We start from the raw sequence: 24,669 nt of genomic DNA on the forward strand, positions 1-24,669 counted from the left end.
TTTTTTTTTTTTTTTTTTTTTTTTATAAATAAGAAACAAGATATTCCCTTGCCGTATATGCGATGATTTATTACTGCGCTGAGAGATGTAATACCGCGTAACGTCGCAGGTTCCTAAGGAGAGACAAAGGTTGTTTGAGAGCGAATGAAAGATATGAGACGCAAGCGTTGATGCGCGTGTTTAGCGTTTAAGCAGCGAAATATATATATAGAGAAGCGATAGCGTTGAAGAAAAAAACCGATCTATAGTCATTGTAAGTAATTCAATCCATTCTATTTCATTAACTTTTCATAAACTTCAATCATACAAGATTCTTTCAGAAGATTTTCAACAGTTCGGGAAAAGTAAATATGACTTGACAATATTGTCCAAAATAATTTTGTTTGAAATAATTTGAGGGAAACTAATAAGAATCAGTCATAAATCTAAAAAAATCGAGATGAGAGAGAAAGTTAAGAGAAAACTGGAGGAAAAAAATTAAGCGATTGGAACTCGATGTAAATAGGAGCGATAGTAAATCAGCGAATTAAGTTTTCTTTTTTTTATATAAGGACGAGAGGATCTCGTCAGAAATGTAAGATCGAGTCTCTTAAATAAGAAAATATAATCTCCCCCTATGTGATCTGCATAAACGGAAATTATACTACGCTATACTCCGATTATCGATTCATTTATCAATTTTACGTTTATAAGTAATAAATACACAATCGGTTAGACACGTGTATATGTCAAGTATATTGCCACGAAACTTTTCAATGGTCTCTATCAAGACCAATCAACTATTTTTTTTGTCTCTTCCTTGTTCGTGTTTTTTTTTTTTTTTTTTAATAGCGCGCAATAGAATACCACTGATATACCTCAAATCACACTTCGCTCGAGATATTCATCAAATGCCTGATGTATCCAATCATTACCGTAGTTTTTACCAAGTCAGAGGAAAACGAGACATTTATAATGCGTTATTTTTAAAGCTAGCACGTAAATTACTTCTTTTAATGCATAGATAAGAATTGTACTACGTAAAATAATCCGACATCTGTGTACATATCTTATGCATCCTCGCGGCAACGCAAAAGATTGAAAATAAACTATCGGTATTTTATACATATGTATCTCATTATTTGATTATTTATTTCACCATCTCTTAGCCTTCGTAATTTATTCTCTCCATCTTTCTCAAAGTATGAAAAAGAGTATATAATACAATACAAAGGCATAATTTTGTTCAAAGTTTTGTTCAGCTTAAATACAATCAAACATAACTAAAAAATATTTATATTCTTTGAATCGAAAAAAGTGTATGTATTTTCTTTTAAGATATGTGTGTGTTTGCGTGCATGAATAAATTTCCAAGATAACTCTTTAAATTTTTTTTTAAATATCATTGTTATAATATATATAATATAGCGATATTTAAAAAATAATTTTAAAAAATATTTTGTAAATTTATTTGAATAATTATTCTCTTTACATGACATTATTTATACCTAACACAGATTGCTAACATAGATATTAATAACGAATCTTTTTTTGCTTTACACCACATTATTGCCCTAATTTCTATAGGAAGCGCAAAGTATACTTTCGCTAAATAATAAAAACAGATTAATCCTTCGAATAATATTTTATATTCTACTCTCTGTGTGTGTGTGTGTGTGTGTGTGTGTGTGTGTGTGTGTGTGTGTGTGTGTGTGTGTGTGTGTGTGTGTGTGTGTGTGTGTGTGTGTGTGTGTGTGTGTGTGTGTGTGTGTGTGTATGTGTACATAATAATATACCTTACGTTATATATACATCTTATGTAATGCATGTTTTGTAAAACTTGTTATACATGAAATTTTAATATAATTCATGCATATATATACACAATACGGCAACGATCTTACGATAATGAGCGAGCTACGAAATTATTAAGAATTACTGCAATGAGTATTAAATCGGTGTTATATATAATCGGTTATTGAGCTCAGGAAATATCGCTGCCGTGTGTGACATCGTCGAAAAGCGCTTTATTTTTACAATTTTGTACTCCTCGAGTTTATATTACAAAATGCATATATTTATATATATAACACTAACGCCAAAAAGATACGTAATTCGAAGTATACTTATAAAAATTTGTCATGAAATTTCCTGATCGCATGTAGGGCTATGCGACTCTATCAATGTGACGAGATGTAAAACGCAGCCACGAGATAAATCCGGATACAAAGGAGATTCGAATATACACTTAAAAATAATAAGCGGATATTATCCCTTATCTAAGATGATCACATAATATCGGCTACAAAACACAAAAGTTCTTTTCGAATAACGCTTATACGTTATTTTAGCTCGAGGAAGAAATTATTCTTTTATAAAGATGACATATCGATTTAAAAGGCTTAAAATATCATAACGCCTCGAGAACACGAAGAAAGGTTTCATTTATTTGCTAAAGGAAATCTAGGAATCGGCATTCATAGCCGTCTCTCGATGAATAAGAATTTCTTATTTATAAATTTATACACACGTAGATATACATATGCGTATATGTATGTATAAATAAGAAACTATTATTCATCAAGAACCGGTTATATAATTACGGATATACTGTTCTTAGATTCGAATCGGTTTTCTTTAGAAATACATCAATGATTAGCTGCTACAACGATAACTCGACTGAGTAATGATATAATTTTTGATAGAAAAAAAATTATTAAAATAAAATTTTTCCCTTTTAAATATAGTATAAATTATATATAAATGCATCGTTAATTAATTGTAGAATGTACGCTCTAGTTCTTGACGATATATAATAAATATATTGAATTACATCTATAATAATAATAAAAAAAAAGAAAAGGAATATATTCTTTTATATCCTAAAAATATATTCTTTAAACTTATCTTTTGTAACCTTAACTTTGATATCAGAATTAACTTGGCTCTTTGACAACATATTATAAATCAGAAAGTAAATTTATATTAATTTTTACTACAATAATCTACATTTTTTGGATAGTTATAAACCTATGGGATAGACTGTGCAAAAGTAAAATGCAAGATTACTTTGGTAAATTATGACTAATGTAGTCTTAAAATAAAATTGTTTTTGTAATGTATTATTTATTACCCAGAATTATTTTAAAGGCAACACATTATTTATGAAATGACTAGATATACGGATAACTCTAACAATAAGAAGTATTCTACATATATAAGGCATAAATTTGAAACACGTAGCAAAAATTAATTCAGATGTTATATAAATTGATGATTGATTGATGCTGAGAATTATAGTGCATTTTTTTAAATTATAAATTTCTTACATTGAATATAATTTATGATGTTGAATCGTCAGATATAAAATATTACGAACCAGAAATGCCGACAACGAAATTTTCATGCGATCAGTTAAATGAAATATAAGTTAATTACGGTTCTCTGATCCATTTCTTCTTTACACTATTAATTATAGTATATGCAGGATAAAAGATAATATAAGAATCAAATATGCGTCTCAAGAAATTATAATATTATCATATTTGCATAATTTTGATAGTATTATGCGAATCGTTCATTTCGAAAGTAGTAATAGTGTAAGATCCATGTTTAAACATAATGGAACTCCAATAACGTACAAATATAAATCAATTTTTGCAAAATTTGTAACGTTGAACTTATATCACTTTTCAAAATATATGCTTATATATTTTTAATTTATCTATGTAGTTTCATAAATCACTTTAATATATGTATATATATATATATATATACATATATTAAAAATATATTAAAGAAATTTAATATAAAATTTTACAAGATGAATACGCAAAGATATTACAATCTTCACAATACTTGGCACTCATAATTTCAAATAAGCTATAAATTGTACTGTAAATTAAATTATAAAGACGATTATATATGTGTGTGTGTTCTATCATCTGTAATTCCTGGTTCATCGTCAAATATTTAAGAAAGCGCGATTATCATGTTGCGAAAATAATACCCGGATAATTAGAAATAAATAGATGATCAATTATGGCGCAGCCGTAACAAATTTACTCACCAAACGGTAACGCAGATATCGCTCTACATAACTTTTCATCGAGACTGTACCGCACAACTTAAATCGAGAGCTCTCACTCGCGTGAATATGAATGTCGGAAAAAAGACTACGAATTTCGATCGCGCATGACGATTAATCTGCTAAAGTGATCATCCAGCACATTTTCCGACTCATTTTTGCAAATACGATATACTTTTGTCGGAAAAAGATACGGAAAACACGGAGCTGCTTCACACCGCGTCTATCCGATCTGACTGGCGCGAAACTAATATGGCGCGATGTGTGTGTGTGTGTGTGTGTGTGTGTGTGTGTGTAAGCGCGCATATCTTATTGGTCAATTTGAAACCTCTTAGATCGTTACGTCATCTTTGTAAACGAAGAATTATATATATATATATACATATATATCAGATGAATGCAAAAGTCAATCATAATCTCATATTTGACCAAAGAACTGTTTGATATATTTTTCAAACTAATGTATATATATGTCTTGATTCTACGATATTAAATGTCACTTTGTTGCACATATCTCGATATATGTAATATAATCGTAGAATCAAGATATGTATATTAGTTTGAAAAAAAATACCAAACAGTTCTTGATTCTTTGATGCCCAGTGAAGTTCTGAGTCAATTAGAAATATTTGTAGGATTGTACCTTAGGAATTATTTTTTACAATAGACACAATATTATTATCCCATGTTGCTTACAAAGACCATATATATCAAATTTGTAATAATAGCTTCTCCGAGTAATATTTGATCAAAAAGTTTGATCAAATATCATTTACTGTTTCACGAGTCATGCAAAAAAAACAAGCAATATTTTTTAATCAACTTATCAATTTCTTTTCTTTCGGAAAAGATGCAGCAATCTAAACATGATTACGTCATTTGGTCCATTTGCGATGAAATTCAATGACACAATTTTCTTGTTTTCTCGTATTGTGATTACGATTAAAACATGCATTAAAATATGTAGGTAATAAGTTCGCATGTAAATGATTACTCAAGTATAAACTCGTGAAATATACAAACACGAAAAGAATTAAAAAAAGTAATCCTTTTAATAAAATCAAAAGACTTTTGCATGTACATATGATTGTAACTTAGAATGTATACCTCATTAAAATTTTCAGCAATAATTATACATAAGAGAGATAGATTAATTAGACACAATCATCTCTGATAATTAATAAAATTTCGATCTCATATGGCATATCGTAGATTGAGATTGAGTTTAATTTGAGTGAAATCATAATATCTCTCATTGGGATAAAAGCAAAATCTGTATAGAACCAGAGATAAAAAAGTACTTGCAGAAATTAACATAATAACGATAACAGAAGATGTGATAATCATTATTTTTCTTTTTCAATACATATAATATAAAATTGTCATGTTGGTACTCACGCGATTAACACAAGTTGTATTCACAATCTCATAGCATGCAAATATCGTGAAGCACAGCCATTAAAAAATAATTATTTCCTATATCTAATAAGCATAGCCCATTGAGAAATTCATGAGATTGTATATATATATGTGGATATTTTGTGATATTTCTTTGTATTAAGATTTCAAACATTTTGTTTTCGCAAGAAAAATTTATCATTAATAAATACAAAAATGATTTCAAAAGATTTTGCATGCATTCAAAATATATGACGATGTATAATATTAAAGAAACTTAATATCTAATAACAAAAGTTAATATAAAATGATAATAAATGGGATCACATCTTTGGTACATGATTCGTCACTAGTATAAATTTCAACAAACTCCATCTTTCACATTAATAATTATGGCAAGATAGGGTCAAATATATTTGTTATATACTAATTTTTTTATCACTGAAAAGATATTATCGTAAGTTTCTGAAATAGGACGAGATTTATATGTTCATCTTATTTAATGTGTTATATCTAATAAATCTCGTATTATTTCTCGTTATTAATTTGTTATTTATAGACGCGTATCATACAGCTACATTCCCATAACAGTCTTTAGTTTTAATATTAAATCTTTTTTAATTTTTCCTATAATAATAAAATTTGTCGAACCTTTTATCGTCATACGTAATAACAATTGAATTCTTCATTTGTTACTGTCTAGAATTAATTGGCTTTTTTATCAATTAAAGGTATTTTCCTGTGCTCCTATTTATGAAAAGTTCTTAATCATTCTAATTTCGTCAATAATTAAAAACGCCATAGTAACAAATACATTCTTATTATATAACGTTGGAAAGCTTGACATGACATTCTTATGATTATAAATATTTCATATAATTCGCAACACTTACCGAAGGAACACGGAATATCTGCAATTGATACCGTTTGGCAGATACTAACATATACTAGAGATTCCGTGAGTCAAGCTCTTCTCGAGGACAATATGGAACTCGCTCAACGGCTCAAGAATATGAACAAGGAAAGTCAATAACGTAGGATTTCGTAAAAACGAATTTTCTTCATACATATCTGCTGTGGAACGTGCGTCGCTCATTGGACGCAACATTGGATGTAGAAGCTGCTCTCTAGAAATTACATTGATGATTGATAACATTAAATGAAAGACGAATCAAAGATAGATAATATATATATATATATATATATATATATATATATATATATATATATATATATATATAACCAAAGATATTCCGTAAATATACCTCACTGCTAAACAGATAAATAATTGAAATTTCCCATCCTTCCCTAAAGTTTGACTAAACATATTAATTTGATCAATGAGATGACAGTAACATCTTAAGATAGTAAATCTTTGGTTGCTTTCTGTATATACTCTTCTATCTCGATTGAGTCTTTGAGAATATTCGTCCATTTCCTCCAGCAAAGAAATCTCGAAATTCTCTTTCACACGTACTGCAATAGGTTCAATTATATATTGTCCTAATTTTTTTTCTAATGTTTAACTATACTCACAAAAGTAGTCCCACACGTAAAAGTTTCTTCCGAATATTCTTTGATTTTTAAAACCAAATAAAAATATTTGTTCTAAAGACGGCACAAGACCGCCCTCTCCGCACAACAGAGCCGTTAAAGAACCGTCTTGACATTCTCTTCTGTAGTGATATTTGACTATGGCATTTACAGCCTCGCCTATATAAGATGAAATTCCAGTTAACATTTTCATATAATTTAAATATTTAAATTAATTGTAATAAGAAAACTTTCATTATCTTTTGCTTTATCAATATTATATATGAATCTTTCCTCATTTGTTTCAACACCATTATAATTTAACAACAAATTTTTTTATTTCTTGTAATAATTACAACATCTTGCCACACATATAATAACACATATACAGTGTCAGAGACAGTATTTAATTATATTACTAATTTACCGAGCATGTGTTGCAATTCGACTTGCGAGAGTATGGGACGTCTGGGTATACTTGGAGATCTACATCTCGGAGGCGTGGAGCATGATTCCACCAGCTCCTCGCTGTCAATGCTGCGTGGTACTAAAGCGCCTACTAATAAACGCTCGGTGGATCCGTCGTCTATTCCTCTGCCAAGCCAACGACCACAGGGAAATTTAAACGTGTGTCCAGTTACTTCGTTTCTCACTACAACATGTTCCACCATCCATTTTGGCGACAATCCAGTATTGTCGTGTCCAATTCTTAACGTAGACAACACGCCTAAATTTTTATGCTAAAAAGGAAGATAAATATATAGAGATAATTATGATAAAATGTATTTATTCTATAAAAAATGACTGACTGAAATAGTTAATAAATAGAACTAATTTAATTAAAATTTAAGAGAAGTTAATAATTCTATTTAATACAACATATTAAAAACAATAATATAATAAATATATACTTACATGAAATACAAATTCTAATGCTCCCCTCGGTATGGGTACGGGATTGGTTTCGCAGAGCGTGCCGGAAATAGCGATCCAACTATTAGCCGAAGTGGTAGCAGCACTTGCTTTTCGGCTGGGAAATATCACAACTCGATACGGTAACTTTGTTGTCGGATAATTGTTCGTAAAGCAGAAATAATCGACGGCATTGAGGGTCAAAAGGTGATATAAGAACTGCTCTTTCTCCTCCTCACAACGCAAAAATGCTGATCGTTTATACTGACTCCTAATAAACCATTGAAAGAAATAAGCAACTATAATTATTTTAAAACTCCAAAAAATTAAATCTATTATTAATTACGCACCGTGATTATGGAAGTAATCTAAAAAAATTGTTTGCTTTGAAATAATTAGAATCTTATATTTGTTGTATGCATCAAAAAATTATCCTATAATAAGTTTAAAAATACATATTTATAAAATTTCATTTTCTTGCCGCGTATCAATATTATCGCAATATAAAATATAATGTACAAATTTATTTCTGTATAATTCTGTAAAGTTATTCTGTATAATCTCCATGAGTGTCTTGCTTATCAGCCGATAGAAAACAAAATATATGATCAATTTTTTAATAATTTTTCATATATTTGTATCGCTTTCATAATCACTGGTATATGGAAAATATATGTATATTATTAGCGTACATGATTATTATTTAGCTTCATTTAATAATCTATCGAGTATTATATCGCTAATACTATCGCACCAAAGATGAAAATAACCAAATTTATAATCTTTTTCGGAACATACCTCAATAAAGCACTATCCGATAATAATGTTTTCAAATGGCGCGACAGCAATTTTTTCTCAAGCGCTAATCGTACCCACGCTCTCGCATATCCAATGTGTGTTTTAATATCAGTCATCGCTTGTACATTACGAATATCAAAGATTAAGGAATCCGGAAGAGGCCTTAAGTGTTCCGGGCCGACGGTTTTTCTCTCACCGGGAGATTTATGCTTGTCCGTACCCCTCGTAGGCGAAACGTCCGTTTCCAATTGCAAATTAGACAAATCTATCGCAATATATAAAATATTTTAGATAACAGACATTTCCCGTGCCAGTCAAGCAAAGGATACGAAAACAAGAACAATATTCTTTTTGGCCAAACAGTTATTCCTTTGATTGTATTCAGTACATACTTTTGCAGCTATAATAATATGCACATGCAAATCCGATATCATGCTTTATGCGAATTGTCAAAAATACATATGTACATACGCACACGTACACACATAATCTTTATATATACTTTATTAAAAATATCTCATATATATATATATATATATATATAAAGTATCACGGTATCAATTTTTAACATGCATTTTTGTTTCCCCATAAAAAATATTATAAATAGATTCTTTTAAGCAAGAATATTAAAATAATATGTAATGAAGAAAATATCACTTTATAATAATTTATTATTGAAATATTTATTAATCGAGCACATTTACGAGCTTTACAATACAATTCAAAAAAATGCAATAGGATGCAAAGAAAATATAAAAATCATCGCTAACATTAAGTTAGTTCGCGTGTGTTTCTTTCATTTTACGGCAAGCCAATATCAAGGCTTACCATTCAAATTTTCCTTGATGTAAGAAGCAATTTCAATAATACTTTTGCCTCTCAAAGATGAAACCAAACGGTCCGGTATTCCGAAAAACTTATTAGGCAATTTCTTTGCTAATTACAACATAAAAAGAAATAATAGAAAGAAAGAAAAATTAAACTTAATAACAATAAAGAAAAATAATAAAATTTCGCGTAGGTTTACTTTATTGCTAACTTCACTTAATATTATGCGCTAAAGTATCTCTGTACTCAAATAACACGTGCGGCTCAGCGTAAACGTAATATGAACTATTTTGGTGGATCACTTACAAAACTAATAGTGCAGAATATCTACGTACGAAGAACTAATCTCTACTTTTTATAACACTTTATCTTATTATAAAACGGAGACACGTACAATCGAGTCGTTTCCGCAGCACGGACCACGCTAGCGCTGCATTTCCGCAAAATAGTGATATTTAATTTGCAATCAATGAATTACTATTTTCTGTTATACACACGTATTTATATATTTTTATATTATACAAAAGAGATAGGTATAAATACTTTAAAATATATATTAAACCGTAATTTTTTTGCGCGACATTGAAGCAGCATATCTTACCGGGAGAAAGAAAATTGACGTCTATAGACTTGGTCGTATCGTTACATTCCTCCGATTCTTGATACATGGTTAAATGCGACCAAAGAGCGCTTTTGCCCTGCTTGTTTTGCAGCCCGTGGCTCCATACTCGTTCCAATAGATCACAAAGGCTAGCGACTAGAGTATTCTCCTCGACATCGGACAGAGATTCGCCTCCGTGACCAAGCGCGACAGCTTCCGATCCCATTTTCTCCACCAGCATTCTCTTTATCTTGGATTTACAATCCTTATCGCAAAATAACATACTTATAGCGACTTTGCAATTGTAATAGTTACATATAGATAATAATATTACTACAATGATATTACTACAAAATAATAAAATTAATTAATAAAAATAACTGAAATAAAACATTCAATAATTATATTAAACAATATCTATAAGAGAGAGAGAGAGAGAGAGAGAGAGAGAGAGAGAGAGAGAGAGAGAGAGAGAGAGAGAGAGAGAGAGTACCTTGAGCAATTTTTCTACGAACGTCCAATTAGCTTGCGCTATTAAAGCGGGGCTCATGTCCGCTGAGAGTTTAGTTTGAGGTCGAGGCGACTGAGATTCTTGAGGCGTTATAGGCTTTCCATTCGTATCCATGGATTTCATCTTGTATTTCCATTGTGTCTGCCCTCTTCTACTACTGTAGACGAAAAGAGAGACTGATTGACGAAAAAAATTTAGTTAAATTATTATTAATCCACGAGAGCACACCACGATTTATAAATACATGCTAAAATACATTTCTAAAAGATTTACAATAAAAATAGATCAAGTATATAATTCATAAGATTTTCTCTCGAAATAAATTTGGATGTTAGATTAACCTTGCAAATTAGACTTATTTCCTTGCAAAGAGACTTATTGTTAATGCGTTTTAAGGAAAGCTCCATCATTCTACTCTATTTATAGTAAAAATTGTTTCTTACCGAAGTATACTACACAGGAAGCACAAAATAGGGATAGCAAACATTAATACATTTGGAAATGGAAGATTATATTAATTCAATTAAAAGTACAATATATTGTGAATAATTATAGCAAACCTTTGAGCTGGCTCTTTATTTAATGCGACGGTATCTAGCAAAGGAAAACTGCGGAAATATGCGGCTCTATGAGGAAGAATCTCCGTAGGCGGATTTGTTTCAAAGTCTACATTGGTTAATCTCTGTTTGAGTATTTGTTGTGTATCTGCGATATTTGTGTAAGGCTCATATCGCATCGATCGTATGATGCTTTCTCCGACTTTCTTTCTAAAATACAGAAAGGACCAAACAGAGATTAAAAAGTTTTCTCTATATCTATATGTTCCATGATTCATATGATAAATAAAAATCGTTAAAATCTTAAATAAGGAAGACATTATATTACTTAAGAACGGAGATTCTTTGGTCGAAAACTTTAATATTGCAATCGAGTTCGCTCCACGTTGACATTACTTTGCTGTCGACGAGAGAGGCAAACATCTGTGTTTCTAGGAATCTCGACAAAAACGGCAGATGTTGCGTAGGCTGATCGGATAAAAACGTGGCTTTGTCGAAAACGTGCATACTATCTCTATTATTTATCCATTCATCTTTGTCCTTCAAAACGTAAGATAATTTATATATATATATATATTAGTTAATTTTTTTAATACTTATAGTATGATATACATATGCACACATCTCTCTTAATTTTTTATTTTTCAGAAGCATTATTACATTCTCGTACCTGACTCGGTTGAATAACAAAATGTTCATAACTAGAAAACATTTGTACGAAACGATTCAAAAAAATCTCTCTAACAGCATTATTGAAATCGAGAGTTTCTCGATATTCCTCCTGCGGCGTGAGTATCTTTTCCATATTATCCTCTATAGGATCAATATCATCTACATTTACTGTAGCCAAAAAATCAAGAATTAAAAGAAATAATTTTTATTATAACATATCTCTAAAGATTAAAAAAGATTTTGCGCGTTACCTGATCTCTTAACAATATCAACTATTCTTTGCAAATTGTCCGATTGTGGCTCCGTTTCCAGTCGATCCCAATCTAGCACGTCGTGTAGAGAATGTTTTCTGCGAGGAAGATGAAAACCAGAACCAGGAAGCGTCAGACTACTAGTCATGATGTCGCCATTGTAATAATTTATGACCATGTTACCAGTCCTAGTAAAATTTTTGCTTGGTTTAGATACTAATATCCTGATTTTCATCTCATTGTCAATTAAAGATAAAGATTAACTCACTTTCCTGAATTTGGTATTTTGTACTTGTTCAGAAGCGTTCTAATCTCAGCAATAAATTGCATTTTATGAGGGAACACAGGTAATTCTTCCGGAAATTGACTACTCTGCTTATCTATATCTACATAACAAAGATTCGCCTGTAAACAGGCACAATTAACATTACACTTGGCTAATAGTAAACAATTGTCTTAATTTTTCACTATCAACAGAATACATAAAAAAAGATATTAATAACAAAAAAGAGTTGCATGTATCATTTTTTCTGATTCAAGAGATATATCTTAACTGATATGCGAAACAAAAGTAAAACCGACATTTTTCAAAATTTTTGGTATTAATGAATCATCATATTTAATATTTACAATATTGGACATTTGAAGTATCACGTCAATAAGAAAAAAACATCAAAATTGAAATTGTTAAATAATTCTTAAAATATTAAAATTACGGTTTATTGCAGATTTGCATGATACATTAAAAGATTAATAATATTATGCATTATTATTTATGTAGATGCAATTATTTTCTTTCAAATACAATAAACAAAAACAAAGTACAAAAGAGAATTCTAGGAAAACATACTTCGCTAGCAATCTTTAATACGCCGCCCTCGCTTTGTGCATGCAGACCCATTATAAAGGGCACCGGTGCATCTAAGAAGTGATGCAGACTGGCGGGCAATATTGGCACGTAGACGTGTTGCCAGGAGAACGGAAACAAGAGTGCCGTTATGCATTCGGATACCACCATCAGCTTGTGAAAATCGGCGCTCCTCAAGAGAACCTGATTCTCCAACAACACGCACGTGAACAACTGAATCAGACAGTCTGCGCCTAACCATGTGAATACGTCCTTGAGAGGATAGTCCAACATCGGAAGCTCCAGCAATGATGATGGTTGATAGATAACCAGTTCCAAGGATGATTTCGCTGGTTCATCGTTAGGTACGAAAAATTTCAATGATTTGCCAGGCAATGGTACCGGTACGTTGTACAGAAGGTTATAGACATAAGATTCTAAGCTAAGACCAGGTCCAGGATGTCTAGGAACACACCTGAAAATTTCGTTGATTATCACAATTCTTAATATCATATATTATCGTTATATATATATATATATATATATATATATATATATATATATATATGTGTGTGTGTGTGTGTGTGTGTGTGTGTGTGTGTGTGTGTGTGTGTGTGTGTGTGTGTGTGTGTGTGTGTGTGTGTGTGTGTGTGTGTGTGTCTTAAATTTTATATATATATATATAATTTAATATACATATATTATGTTGCTGCATATATATTTTGTTCGTTAAATCTTCAACGCGAAAATAGGAATGATTTTATCGCTTCTAAGAAATTCTCAGGTTCTAAAACAGACCTACACAGCAGAATAAGAAGATTAACTCAAGATATTCTCGTTAGTCTATCAAAGTATTTCGAAGAAATCGTATAAACATTTAGAATAACCGGTAATGTAGTTCATATAAAGCGTTACGCGCCATACGAAATTCAATGTAGCCATAGTGCACACAATAAATGTAGCACAAAATATTTCTACAATACACATATATGGAAAGTGTTACGACTATTAAGATAAATTGTAATCAATAGTTTGCTTTTGTGGAGATATAAAAACAATATCCAAAAAGAAGATATTCAAAGAAAATTGATAATAACGAAAGAAATACATTATACGAAAAAAATTATAATCTTTAAAATAAATTGTCTTTAGGAATCAAATTGTTGTCTTGTGTTCATTAGTTGACAAAATTTAAATATTTAATTTGACTTATAATATTATCATATTATTAACATTGTCTATATTATAAATATATAATTAATATTGTCTTCAATATTATAATATTTCGTATTATTTCTTTTAATATTATTTGAAGTTTTTCGTTAAGTATTTGACACTATAACATGAATAACTTTACAATATATGACATAAACGCAATTGTGTAAAAGAAAAAGGCAATGTTAGCTCGTTTTAGAGATTTATAAAGATTCGTGAGAGATTTCTTACTTATAAAGATTGGTGAGGAACGTCTTTGCCGCGAAGAGGTAAGGCTGTTGGCATAGCAAGGCTATTGATTTAGTCACTAGCAACTTGTCTTTGATAGAATCATAATATCCCAATGCAGCACCAGGTGAATGGGTTGACAATTTAAAATGACGTGGTAACGATCTCGTGTTATGTCCATCCTGACCCTTCCTCGCGCTGAAAAATCGAACCATGCTTAAAAAGTTTCAATACTGATAGTAATACAAGGAGTCATAGAGAAAAAAAAAATATACGGAAAATAGACGTACGTGGGAGGCGTGCCGTTCTGACCGCTGCTGAGCTCCGTGATGTGCATCGCTTGTAACGTTTGCATTGCGGCGCATATTTTGCGATTGCGGCACTCCTCGTAGAAAACGAGACTGAACCCGTACGTTCTATGACCGTCTTCTTTCGTCAGGACGAAGGAGTGGAAGGTCGGCTCTACCGAATGTTTCTGGGTGCGAAAGCGCAAACCGCTTGGCAGACAAAGCTATTATCAATGTAATCGATAAGTTACTCCCCTTGACTGCGCGACGCAAATGTTCTCTGAATCTAATTAACAGCAGAGAGCTAAAAACACTTCGAATCTAATATCTTTCCACAATATCGAAATTTATATATTTTAACAATAATTAATTTTATTAACAGCCGAATAAATATTGTAATTAGATATTAATAAATAAAAATGTTTATTTCGGTCTTTAAGTCTTTTGCATTTTTCGATAGTATAGCGAATTATATACAATTGCAAATAAATCTATATTTATTATTAACATATAATTCAAAATGAAATTACAATTAATAGTTAGTTATCATAATAGATGTACCATGCACACAGCATGTTCGTCGAAAGAATTCCATGGTACTGAGTCTGGATAATGTCCCAATACTTTACTTTTGTATGCTCGATCCAGAGGCGTGCACTGCAATGAATCACCTGCAAAAACGATAAACCCTAATGATATACATCGTTCCTGAATATTTAGTATTATTTGTAGTTGCTTACGAAAAACGACTTTATGTAGTTACAAACGATATTTTGCAATCGATTTCCGCTGAATTTCATTTAAGCGCAAAGAGATAAAGAACTACGCTCGCTAAACTTTTCTGGTACGCAGTTTTCTTCGTAAACATGTAGTGAAAATGTTCATGATGGAGGAAAAGAAAATTTAGCATAGAGCTCAATCTTTCGTGAAAATTTCGCTTGGAAATTCTCTCTCGCAAGAACTATCTTACAACAGAATCAGCAAGTTGTTATCAAATACGCCGTACGATCTCTCGGACCAGACTTAAATAAGACACGGTCGAGGAGACCTTGGCGTCAATCCAACTACTTCGAAATACAAGAGTACTTCTGTATAAGGTTAATTGTTTGTGATTAAAGAGTCACCCAAGACAGCGGGCGATGAATCTGTTCTAGCCAGATGAAAAAAAAAAAATAAAATAAAAAAAAATAAAAAAAAATAAAGCACACCGAAAAAATTGTAAGATATTGGCAACTTTATTAATTACAACCAATAGATATCAATTGAGACCTCGCTTTTTTATGACTATCAAGATAGATAATAAATAGAACTGGAGAAAAATTGAATTCGAAGCATTACTTCATATGCAAAAATATGTTGTAAATTTTTATAAACCGATGTCTAACTTTTTTCTGATTAAAGTCAAATAGCACATCTCAAGTTCGTATTCTGGGTTAATTTACTTATGTGCATTTGAGAATCCGTTGTACGGAATAATTCTCGCCGTATGTTACAGCAATTCAACAATTGAATCTCGCTTTAATTTAAACAAATAGTTATGTTGCGTATTGTTATAAAGGCCTAAACCTTGCTGTCCTCCTCTATCTTACCTCTACCCATCTTTTTTTAGATATTCCGGTATATCTTCTTTTTTTATTATTTTCTACCATCTATTATAATTCGAGTTTTTGATTTTCGTCTTTCCTCCCTTTCCTCCCATTTCTTTTTCTTTTTCCTCTACTATCTCATACTCCGGCATTCCTCCTCACTTTTCTCATCACCATTCAGCCTTCTCTCTCTCTGTAAAATTCCTCTCTTTCCTTCTCCCACCCTTTATAAATACCATTACTTTTGTTTTACCAACATTCACCTTTAGCTTTTTTCTTTCTATGTATTCCTCCATTCTCGCTATCATCGCCCTCATCCCTCCTCGTCTTCCGCTATTAACATCATATTATCCACATATGCCAATGAATATATCTTCCCCTTCTCCATTTCTTCTCGCCAAAACCTCCTCAAAATTAGCCAGTACTGTATATTAAAATTAATAAATCGAACTGAGTTCAACGGATATCCTTGTCTTACCTCTCTCCCCAAGCAAAACTCTTCACTCAATTCCCCTATCTTTACCCTATTTTTCGTCTCCCTCATTACCTCTTCTATCCTCTCTATTAAACCGTCTCGTACCCCTCTTTCCCTTAATGTTCCTACCAATAGTCCGTGTCCACCGAGTCAAACTTCGCCTTTAGATCCACAAAGAAACTCACTAATTTTTCCTTTGGTTTACTTATTTGCCTCCGTACTAAATAATGTAAAACATATATATTATCCATTACCCTTCCTAAACTCTGTCTAATTTTTCGGTATCCTTTCTTCCCACTTCGTCTCTCAATCTCTCCGCCAGTATCATTGTGTAGATCTTATATAATATAGCGTTGGTATCAAGGTCACTCCTCTATAATTTGAAACTTTCCCGTCCTCTCCCCTCTTTATAATCGGAACAATAATCCTTTTCTTCCAACCCTCCGACTAGCTTTCTATATTTTTATATTAAAATATGAATATTAAAATATTTATAATATATTTTTAACTTAAATATTAATACAAATATTAATAAATATATTAATCACATATTATTCTCCCTACACATATTTTATATTATTTATATGTCAGTAAATTATTTGCAGAAAATAAAAAATGTCTAACAAAAATTGTACTTTATATAATTTTTAATAAACATTTTAAATACGCTTTTTTATAACAAAAAATATGAGATAAAAAAATAAGCTTTTATTAAATACAATATATTATATAAAGTGTATATATATATATATATATATATATATATAATGAATAAATATATATAGAATTGATTTTAATTAGAGATCTCTTGATTGTCGTTATCAACTAGCATATCAACAGTCAATCTCCGCTTGGAAATAACATTCACAGAGTAACGGTGGTGATAATCGAATAGAGCGACTGAGTCGGTCATCGCCGAAATCACCAGTTTCCATTAATAGGCCGATAGCCTTTTTCCGATATTTTCATTTCCCATCTACAGACATGAAAAGTCTCCGAATAAACCGCTACACATGACAGATGTTCCAGCAAATTTTAGTTTTTATATCCATGTTTCGTATATTTTTAGAAAACTACGCAATGCAATCATGCGAATATATTTTGGCATATATGGTATAAAAAGTTTACAAAGATTTATGTTTTTTCCTAGAATTTACAAAAACTTATTTTTTAATTTTATTTATTTTAAACAAAGACAAAAAATGTCTCTTTTTATATTTCACACAAAACAAAAATCGCATTTTATGATTCAGTATCCAATAATAGGTATTATCGAAAATTATCTACGATCTACAATACTTATCTAAAATCATTGCATACTTCTTTTGAAAATGAGTCATGCAGATCCGACGTCATCATGTTTAAGTGAGCGTAGAAAATTGTTAGCCAATCCTTTATATTGTAGTTAAACACTTGTATGTCTTGTAGATCTGTTTATAATTTAGTGGTATATTTCATGTATTACGTATCATATGGTATATGTGACCGACAAAAATTTAAAGAAAAACTTACTTTCAACACATATTCAATTATCGTACGAACATCGCTCGTAAAGATTTTCACGTTTATAGATTCTTACTACATCTTCGTTCTAGTTATTACGCCAATATATTGTCTTTAAATCCAGATACACGTGTGGCTCTGCGTACTTTCTACTCTCGTACACGCTTCGTTGCCAAGATGGTTTCTTATTACGAACATACTCGTAATTATATACTCTTACGTTCAATAATATGTACGGCTACTAACGGTAATAAAATAGGTAGTCTAAAGATACGATCTTGCGCTGTTCTTAAATATCTAACAAGCTTCTCTTTTGCTATGTATAAAACAATGTAGAAAAAGATGAATTGTTATAAATTATAATAAACCTTTGATATATTAAAAGAATTAAGAACAAAATTCTTGTTTCAGGATTTTTGATTTATGTAAGTTTAATATGCCTACTTTTTTATTTTATGTAATTTATGAGTCATATCACAGCATTTGGAAAGTCATTTTGTCATCGAAGATGATTTCGTAACTTGCAGTCTTTTTTGAACAAAACTGTAGTTGAAAAATTTCTTATACATATGTATATGGAACTATTTATTCCATACAGTTATTCTGTAAGTTATATCATGTATATTCAAAATTATTTCGCATATCTCGTTGAGAGATCTCGTTTGTGAAGAGTTCACATCCCAGACAGCACAAAAGAAGGTCAAAAGACATCTTAAAGATGTCTAAAGGACAATAAGAGACATCTTTAAGTCATCTTTTAGACGTCTTTTAAAGACATGTGCTGTTCTGGGAACACTTGCCTGTCAAAAATAAACAATGCACGAACGGCGGCAGATTTTTATATACACACGAAGTAGCGCACACGTAAGATGCAAAATAAGCAAACCATAGGCGCAAGAAAGAGAAAAAGAAAAGTATACATCCAAACAAGAAAGGGGGAAAAAGACAAAACGAGCAATAAATGACCGACAAGCTTCTGTATCATGGAAAGTATTGATTTAAGAGCTTGATGCACATATGTGAGGCGTCGAATAAACGAATATTTTCTATGAATCCGTCTGTGTCATGGTGCGTACACGTGCGCATTCGCCCACGCGTACTTATGTGTATCAACTGCATGTCACGCGACGATTAGAAAGAAAGGGAGCAGACTTTTTTTGCGAAATTATATGCAATATAAAATATCTGAAAAAGCACTATACACAAACTAAATACATATATTATTTCCTTAGAAAACTTTTCAGTGAACATTTATAATCTATAGTTAATTAGCAATATTAAATTTGATTATTGAGAATATCAAGGATTAAAATTTTGGAAAATAATTTCTTTAAATAATTCGTCAAAAAAAAAAAAAATTAATTTAGGCAAAAAAATTTAGAGAAATTATACAAATGAAAAATGAAAACTTAAATAAAAATTTGAAGGCTGAGTAATATTTTAATAAAATTTTAATAATATTAAAATGTATGATATGTATCTATCTTATAATAGAATTTCATGATTTGCGTTTGAGAGTATCATTCTTGGATAAATCTTATCTGCAGTCATAAAAAATTATCATTGACCTTAACTTGTATATAACTTATCAATAACTACATTGTATACATATATAATTTTTATTTTACAAAGAAATTTTACTATAAAATTTCTTTCTTACTAATAAAATAACATAAAATGTTAGAATAAATATAAAATTTGAAAATCAATAATTAGATAGAATATAGATAGAGAGAAAAATTTATTAAAACTATATTCATTAAAACTATATTTATTAAAACAATATTCATTATAAAACGATCTCAAACTTCATATACAAAACAAAAAAAAAATTATCTGTTTCTAATTTTTATTTCTGGTTTCAGTAAAACTTTCATGATAAAATAGAAATTATTTTATTATATTAATTATTTAATTAAAAAACTAGATTTTAATTATATCCTCTTGCATCAACTAATAAAACATCAATATTATTAAACAAACATGTACATAATTTATCTTAAATATAATTTAGGTTCTATGTTTATATAATTGATACGTCTCAATTCTCTCAAAAATATTACATATCGCACAAAATTGAAAAAGTACTGTTTAAAAATTTTTGTAGTTTCGAAAACAGATCTGATTTGCAATTTATTAGAAATACAAGAATAGAGTAAATTATGTGTTTTCGGTTTCGCTCCCGTTCTGTCTAAAACTTCCCCATTGTTCGGATAAGTCGCTCTCCCCTTCTTGTGAGCACGTATGATGTCATCGTATGTGGGGTCATTTATACATAAAGGGGCTACCAGCACTTAAGTATGCGTTTAAAAGGCGGAAACGTGATTATATAGGACCAACACACATGTACATAAGCGTAATAAACGTTTCTGCTTCATAATAATTAAAAAGAAAAAACTCGTTTCACATCAAATCAATTTTCGCCTAAAAAATTTATTTTAAATGCAAAATCTGAAATATAGTAAATTTTAAATATATGTATTTCAAAAAAATCAAAGTTTTTCAAATATAAAATTTCTTAATGATAAAATATATCTCTATAAAACTGTTATTATTTTATTTAAATATTATATTATTTAAACATTATTCTTTTTTGTAATTTTATTCGCAATTTATATGAAAAATTGTTGTATTATATGTTTTGTGAATAAAGTGGTACTTAACGGAGTAGCTTCCCACAAATTCGTAACGATAAAAATTTATCGATAGCTGGTCCAAATTTATCGATACAACATAAATATTTTATAGTGTTTGTCATATTATATAATAATATCTTCTAGGTACCTAAAATCTCTATCCAATAGACTAAAAATACGTATTTAAGGGATAATATGCAACCCTTCTGCAGATCATTGGATATATTCCCATACGCAAAGAAGGGTGAGAACCTAAGTGAAAGGAATGAAGTATAAGAAAAATATCGACAGTTAATATTTGTCAAAAAAGGAAGGCGTAAAGAACTATAGAAGTTTGAAAAGAAAAAGGAGTTTTTAAAAAGAAAAAGAAGAAATTCACATTAAAACTTATATAAGTAAGAGAGTAATATTATTATTAAAAGCTATAAAAATAAATATAAACTTATATTAAGAATTATATATTATTATATTTTAATGACTGATTAAAATAGTAAAAAAAAAAACCGTTCAGATTGCACAAAATATTTTTAAATATTTTGATAAATAATTATATATCTCTTTTTTTTTCTTGATATCAGAAAATTTACATTTGCTACAAATTATAAAGTAAGAAGAAATGTTCAGAGAAATATCCATCGATGTATGCGTCCAATGAATAATTATAGGTGTATATTTAATACTTCTAACAAAGAGTCGCTTAGACAACCGAGTTATTGTATTCCGTTTGAAGTAGAAAATGAAGAACTGTCATAAAACTGGGTGAAGTGCTGTGCTCGAGAGTCTCTAGTTATTGATATTACAAAATGTGCAACTTGGCAAGTTAGCTAAGAGAAAGAGAGATCAGCCATGTGGATTAATTAGAAGTGGCAGAGATTAATTAAAGAAATATAGGAGGAAAATAACGTATGCATTCTGCATTCATACATTGTGATGAAACGACAGCATATATTAAACATTTAGATTCTTACTATTATATAAAAGCTATTATTTGAATTGTGGGAATTAAATTTATTTTTTGCTTAAGATACAAAAAAATAAGCATTTCTCGAATACAAATTTATAAATCTAAATTTTCATTCTATTTATTCTCGGACAATCATGTCTAATGTTGTGTAATTTCATTAAATCCGAAAGAAGATTTCAATTTTTTTTAACTCTCTGTCATTAATCTTATTCGCAAGATATTATTCGCTTCTCGGGAGAGAAAGAGAGAGAGAGAGAGAAGAGAAAGAAAGAAAAAAAATTTCTTTACGGAAATATCCTATGTAATAAAATGGAAATGTTGTTCCCCATACATGTAAACTTTGACCTTATTCTCAGGGACACGCGTTATCTCTTTTTACGGATATTTTTACACTCCTGATCTTGGAGGCTGCCAATCTTGCTAAGAATTAATCTTAAATTTTATGCAAAATCGAATTATATTATATGAAATTAGAGATTATGATTAAATTATATTATATCATATGAAAGCTAGCAATTTTCTCAGATTTTAGTATTTAATTATGTGAAAAAATAAAAAGAATAATAATTTTAATTGTAAGTAAATACCTTTATAATATTATTTCTTATTCCCCCATTCTCATTTATATATAATTTTCAAGATTAATGAATTCTTATTCATCTATAATTTTCCAGATTAGTCTTAAAACGTCCAAAAGCAAGAGCCGCAAATAATATCGGCGCTTTGGAGTCCCGGATGATGTTGGCCAACAGCTGACAGCGAAACATGAGATATAAGCGCCTTTAGCTGCGGGAGTTCTCAAGGGAGTCTCCTTCAGCAAAACGATCTTTTCGCAGAAAATCGTCCCGCACGAGCGAGACGATGTTCTCTCAGGAGGATGCTACACCCGCGTATCGTAATGCTCCCTATATTCGGATGGTATACGGTAGCCCGGTAGCCTAACGACAAAGAGCCAACGGGATCGACCGCGCGGTCCATTTCGCGTACCATGAACTCAGCTACTCTTCACAAAGAAATCAAATATTAAACATTCTCTTGATTTATGTTAGGAAAGCTATACTTTCTATATTGTGTTTTGCACTTTTTCTTCCCCGAAAGTCCCGAAAGTTTATTTCATTCCGAATGCAGAAAGTATGAGAAAGTAGCCCTGAAACGAACAAACCTACTTTTTTGCACTTTATATACTCTATTCTTAAAACATGTCTTCCATTTCGTTAACGTTAATTGCATGATCATTCGTAAAAAAAAAAAAAAAAAAAAAAAAAGAAAGATCCACAAATATTAAATAAAGAATTGTCTCAGCATACAAATATAATATAATCGGTTTTGTAATATCTTTAAAACTCTACATTTTTAATTCAATTTACATACAACACCGTCTAATTGAATTGCGAATGAGAATTAAGATCTTCAATAATAATTAAAGCTTTAGTTAGATGATGCTTATATTGTGTAAAGCTTAAATTCATGCTGTCATGCTGAAAAAGAAGCTCAAAGTTATTATTAATAAAATATTTTATCATCAGTCATATATTAATCTTAATGTTTTCTTTTACTCAAATATTAGCGATGGATTCGAAATACATTATATAGCAAAGTAGCATCCTTCACTTTGTATGATTGCAGATTTTCTTTTGCAAACTAAAAATTAATATTTTTTTCGTTTATATTATTATATTATATTTATAGAATTCTCGTTTTAAAGAATATTTTTATCCTATTATTGACAGAAGTTTTGTTTTCCATGACAATTGAACTTATCTCATTGTTAATATGAAATATATACACACACACGCGCGCATATATATATATACATTCTTTCTCTCTGTCTCTATCTCTCTCTTTCTCTCTCAATTTATTGCACATCGAAAATAAAGAATCGCGAGATAGCGACGAGAGTGGTATCAAATTACGCAAAGAAAAGTATGAGACTTACCGAAATACTTGTCCGGTTCCAGGCCGGAGTCCTTGTCCAGGCCGCATATGACGAAGTAATCTGCAAATCGTTGCGGATGTTGCTCCGAGCCGCGCGCTATTCCCAAGCTCCCGTTCATCTTTTTTCCGACGCAGGATCTTGATCTTGATTGCAACACGGTAGTTGCGACGCTCTGCGGTTCACTTCACCCAGCACTGTCTCACGCTGCTTCACGCTGCTTCACGCTGCCGAGCTTCACGAAATTGATTTCCACATCGCGCACCACCGACGCGATGCGAGACTGTCATTTCACAGCGAGACAACAGCTGAGCGAGCGCCGCTGCATACGGCACGCGACGCGCGTGGAACACGGCACGAAACGACCCGATGCTGGGTGCTCTCGCTCTGCGAAGCGAAGCGCTGCAGAGCGCGGAGTGCGGGTCTCCCGCGGACGATTGATCTTTTACCGCGGCGCTTGAAGTTGACCGCAAAGCGCGCCGAACGCGCCGCGATTTGGCGCGCGATTTGATTTCATTTCGGAGCATATGCCGACTATTACGAATGGTGTCCCACAATCTCCGTACGATATTTTAATATTCTAAAGAAATTTAAACAATTTATAATTTACAATAATAATAATAATTAATATAATTTAAAAAAAGGCACAGAAAAGAGCAGCAACAATTTAACTTTCACGCATTGCAACTTACTCTAATATTATTCGGATCGCTCGATTTAATATCATAGACACATAAAGATATAATTAAGTTTTATGTCCATATATTCTGTATTAATTTATTTTTATTAATTTATATTAGTATATTCTTTATATATATATATATATATATATATATATATATATATATATATATATATATATATATGT

At 30.6% G+C, this 24,669-nt stretch overlaps 1 protein-coding gene across 6 annotated transcripts; it reads right to left on the reverse strand.

Moving 5' to 3' along the window:
- Positions 1–28: 28 nt before the first annotated feature.
- Positions 29–24,201, reverse strand: Pns (DENN domain containing pinstripe). 6 transcript variants are annotated; one of them, XM_070310006.1, is made up of 19 exons: positions 23,805–24,201; positions 15,266–15,375; positions 14,708–14,928; positions 14,421–14,615; positions 12,978–13,449; positions 12,396–12,532; positions 12,128–12,315; positions 11,875–12,044; positions 11,533–11,744; positions 11,208–11,414; positions 10,630–10,804; positions 10,137–10,401; positions 9,536–9,643; positions 8,708–8,972; positions 7,913–8,180; positions 7,425–7,737; positions 7,001–7,177; positions 6,730–6,940; positions 29–6,591 (listed from the first exon to the last, which is right to left on the reverse strand). In XM_070310006.1, the coding sequence occupies exons 1-19, from the start codon at positions 23,920–23,922 to the stop codon at positions 6,402–6,404; spliced, it is 4,002 nt and encodes a 1,333-aa protein (XP_070166107.1). In that variant the 5' UTR covers positions 23,923–24,201; the 3' UTR covers positions 29–6,401. The 6 variants fall into 6 exon arrangements, with proteins under 6 accessions (XP_070166107.1, XP_070166113.1, XP_070166132.1 ...); XM_070310012.1 differs by lacking the exon at positions 9,536–9,643 and adding an exon at positions 9,930–9,965; XM_070310031.1 differs by lacking the exon at positions 23,805–24,201 and adding an exon at positions 17,020–17,265 and having other exon boundaries at positions 14,708–14,914.
- Positions 24,202–24,669: the final 468 nt, after the last annotated feature.

The sequence above is a fragment of the Polyergus mexicanus genome, unplaced genomic scaffold, assembly GCF_030449975.1.
Source record: "Polyergus mexicanus isolate NDT 795.1 unplaced genomic scaffold, iyPolMexi1.0 SCAF_2, whole genome shotgun sequence".
Lineage (NCBI taxonomy): Eukaryota > Metazoa > Arthropoda > Insecta > Hymenoptera > Formicidae > Polyergus > Polyergus mexicanus.

What these genes read in the sequence shown, in the direction of transcription:
- Pns (XM_070310006.1), bottom strand. Translation starts at nt 23,922, where the DNA reads ATGAACGGGAGCTTGGGAATAGCGCGCGGCTCGGAGCAACATCCGCAA. An exon ending in CAAAGAATCTCCGTTCTTAA is followed by an intron (nt 11,415 to 11,532) that starts GTAATATAATGT and finishes TCTGTATTTTAG; the next exon opens with AAAGAAAGTCGGAGAAAGCA. An exon ending in CATTAGAATTTGTATTTCAT is followed by an intron (nt 7,738 to 7,912) that starts GTAAGTATATAT and finishes CTTCCTTTTTAG; the next exon opens with CATAAAAATTTAGGCGTGTT.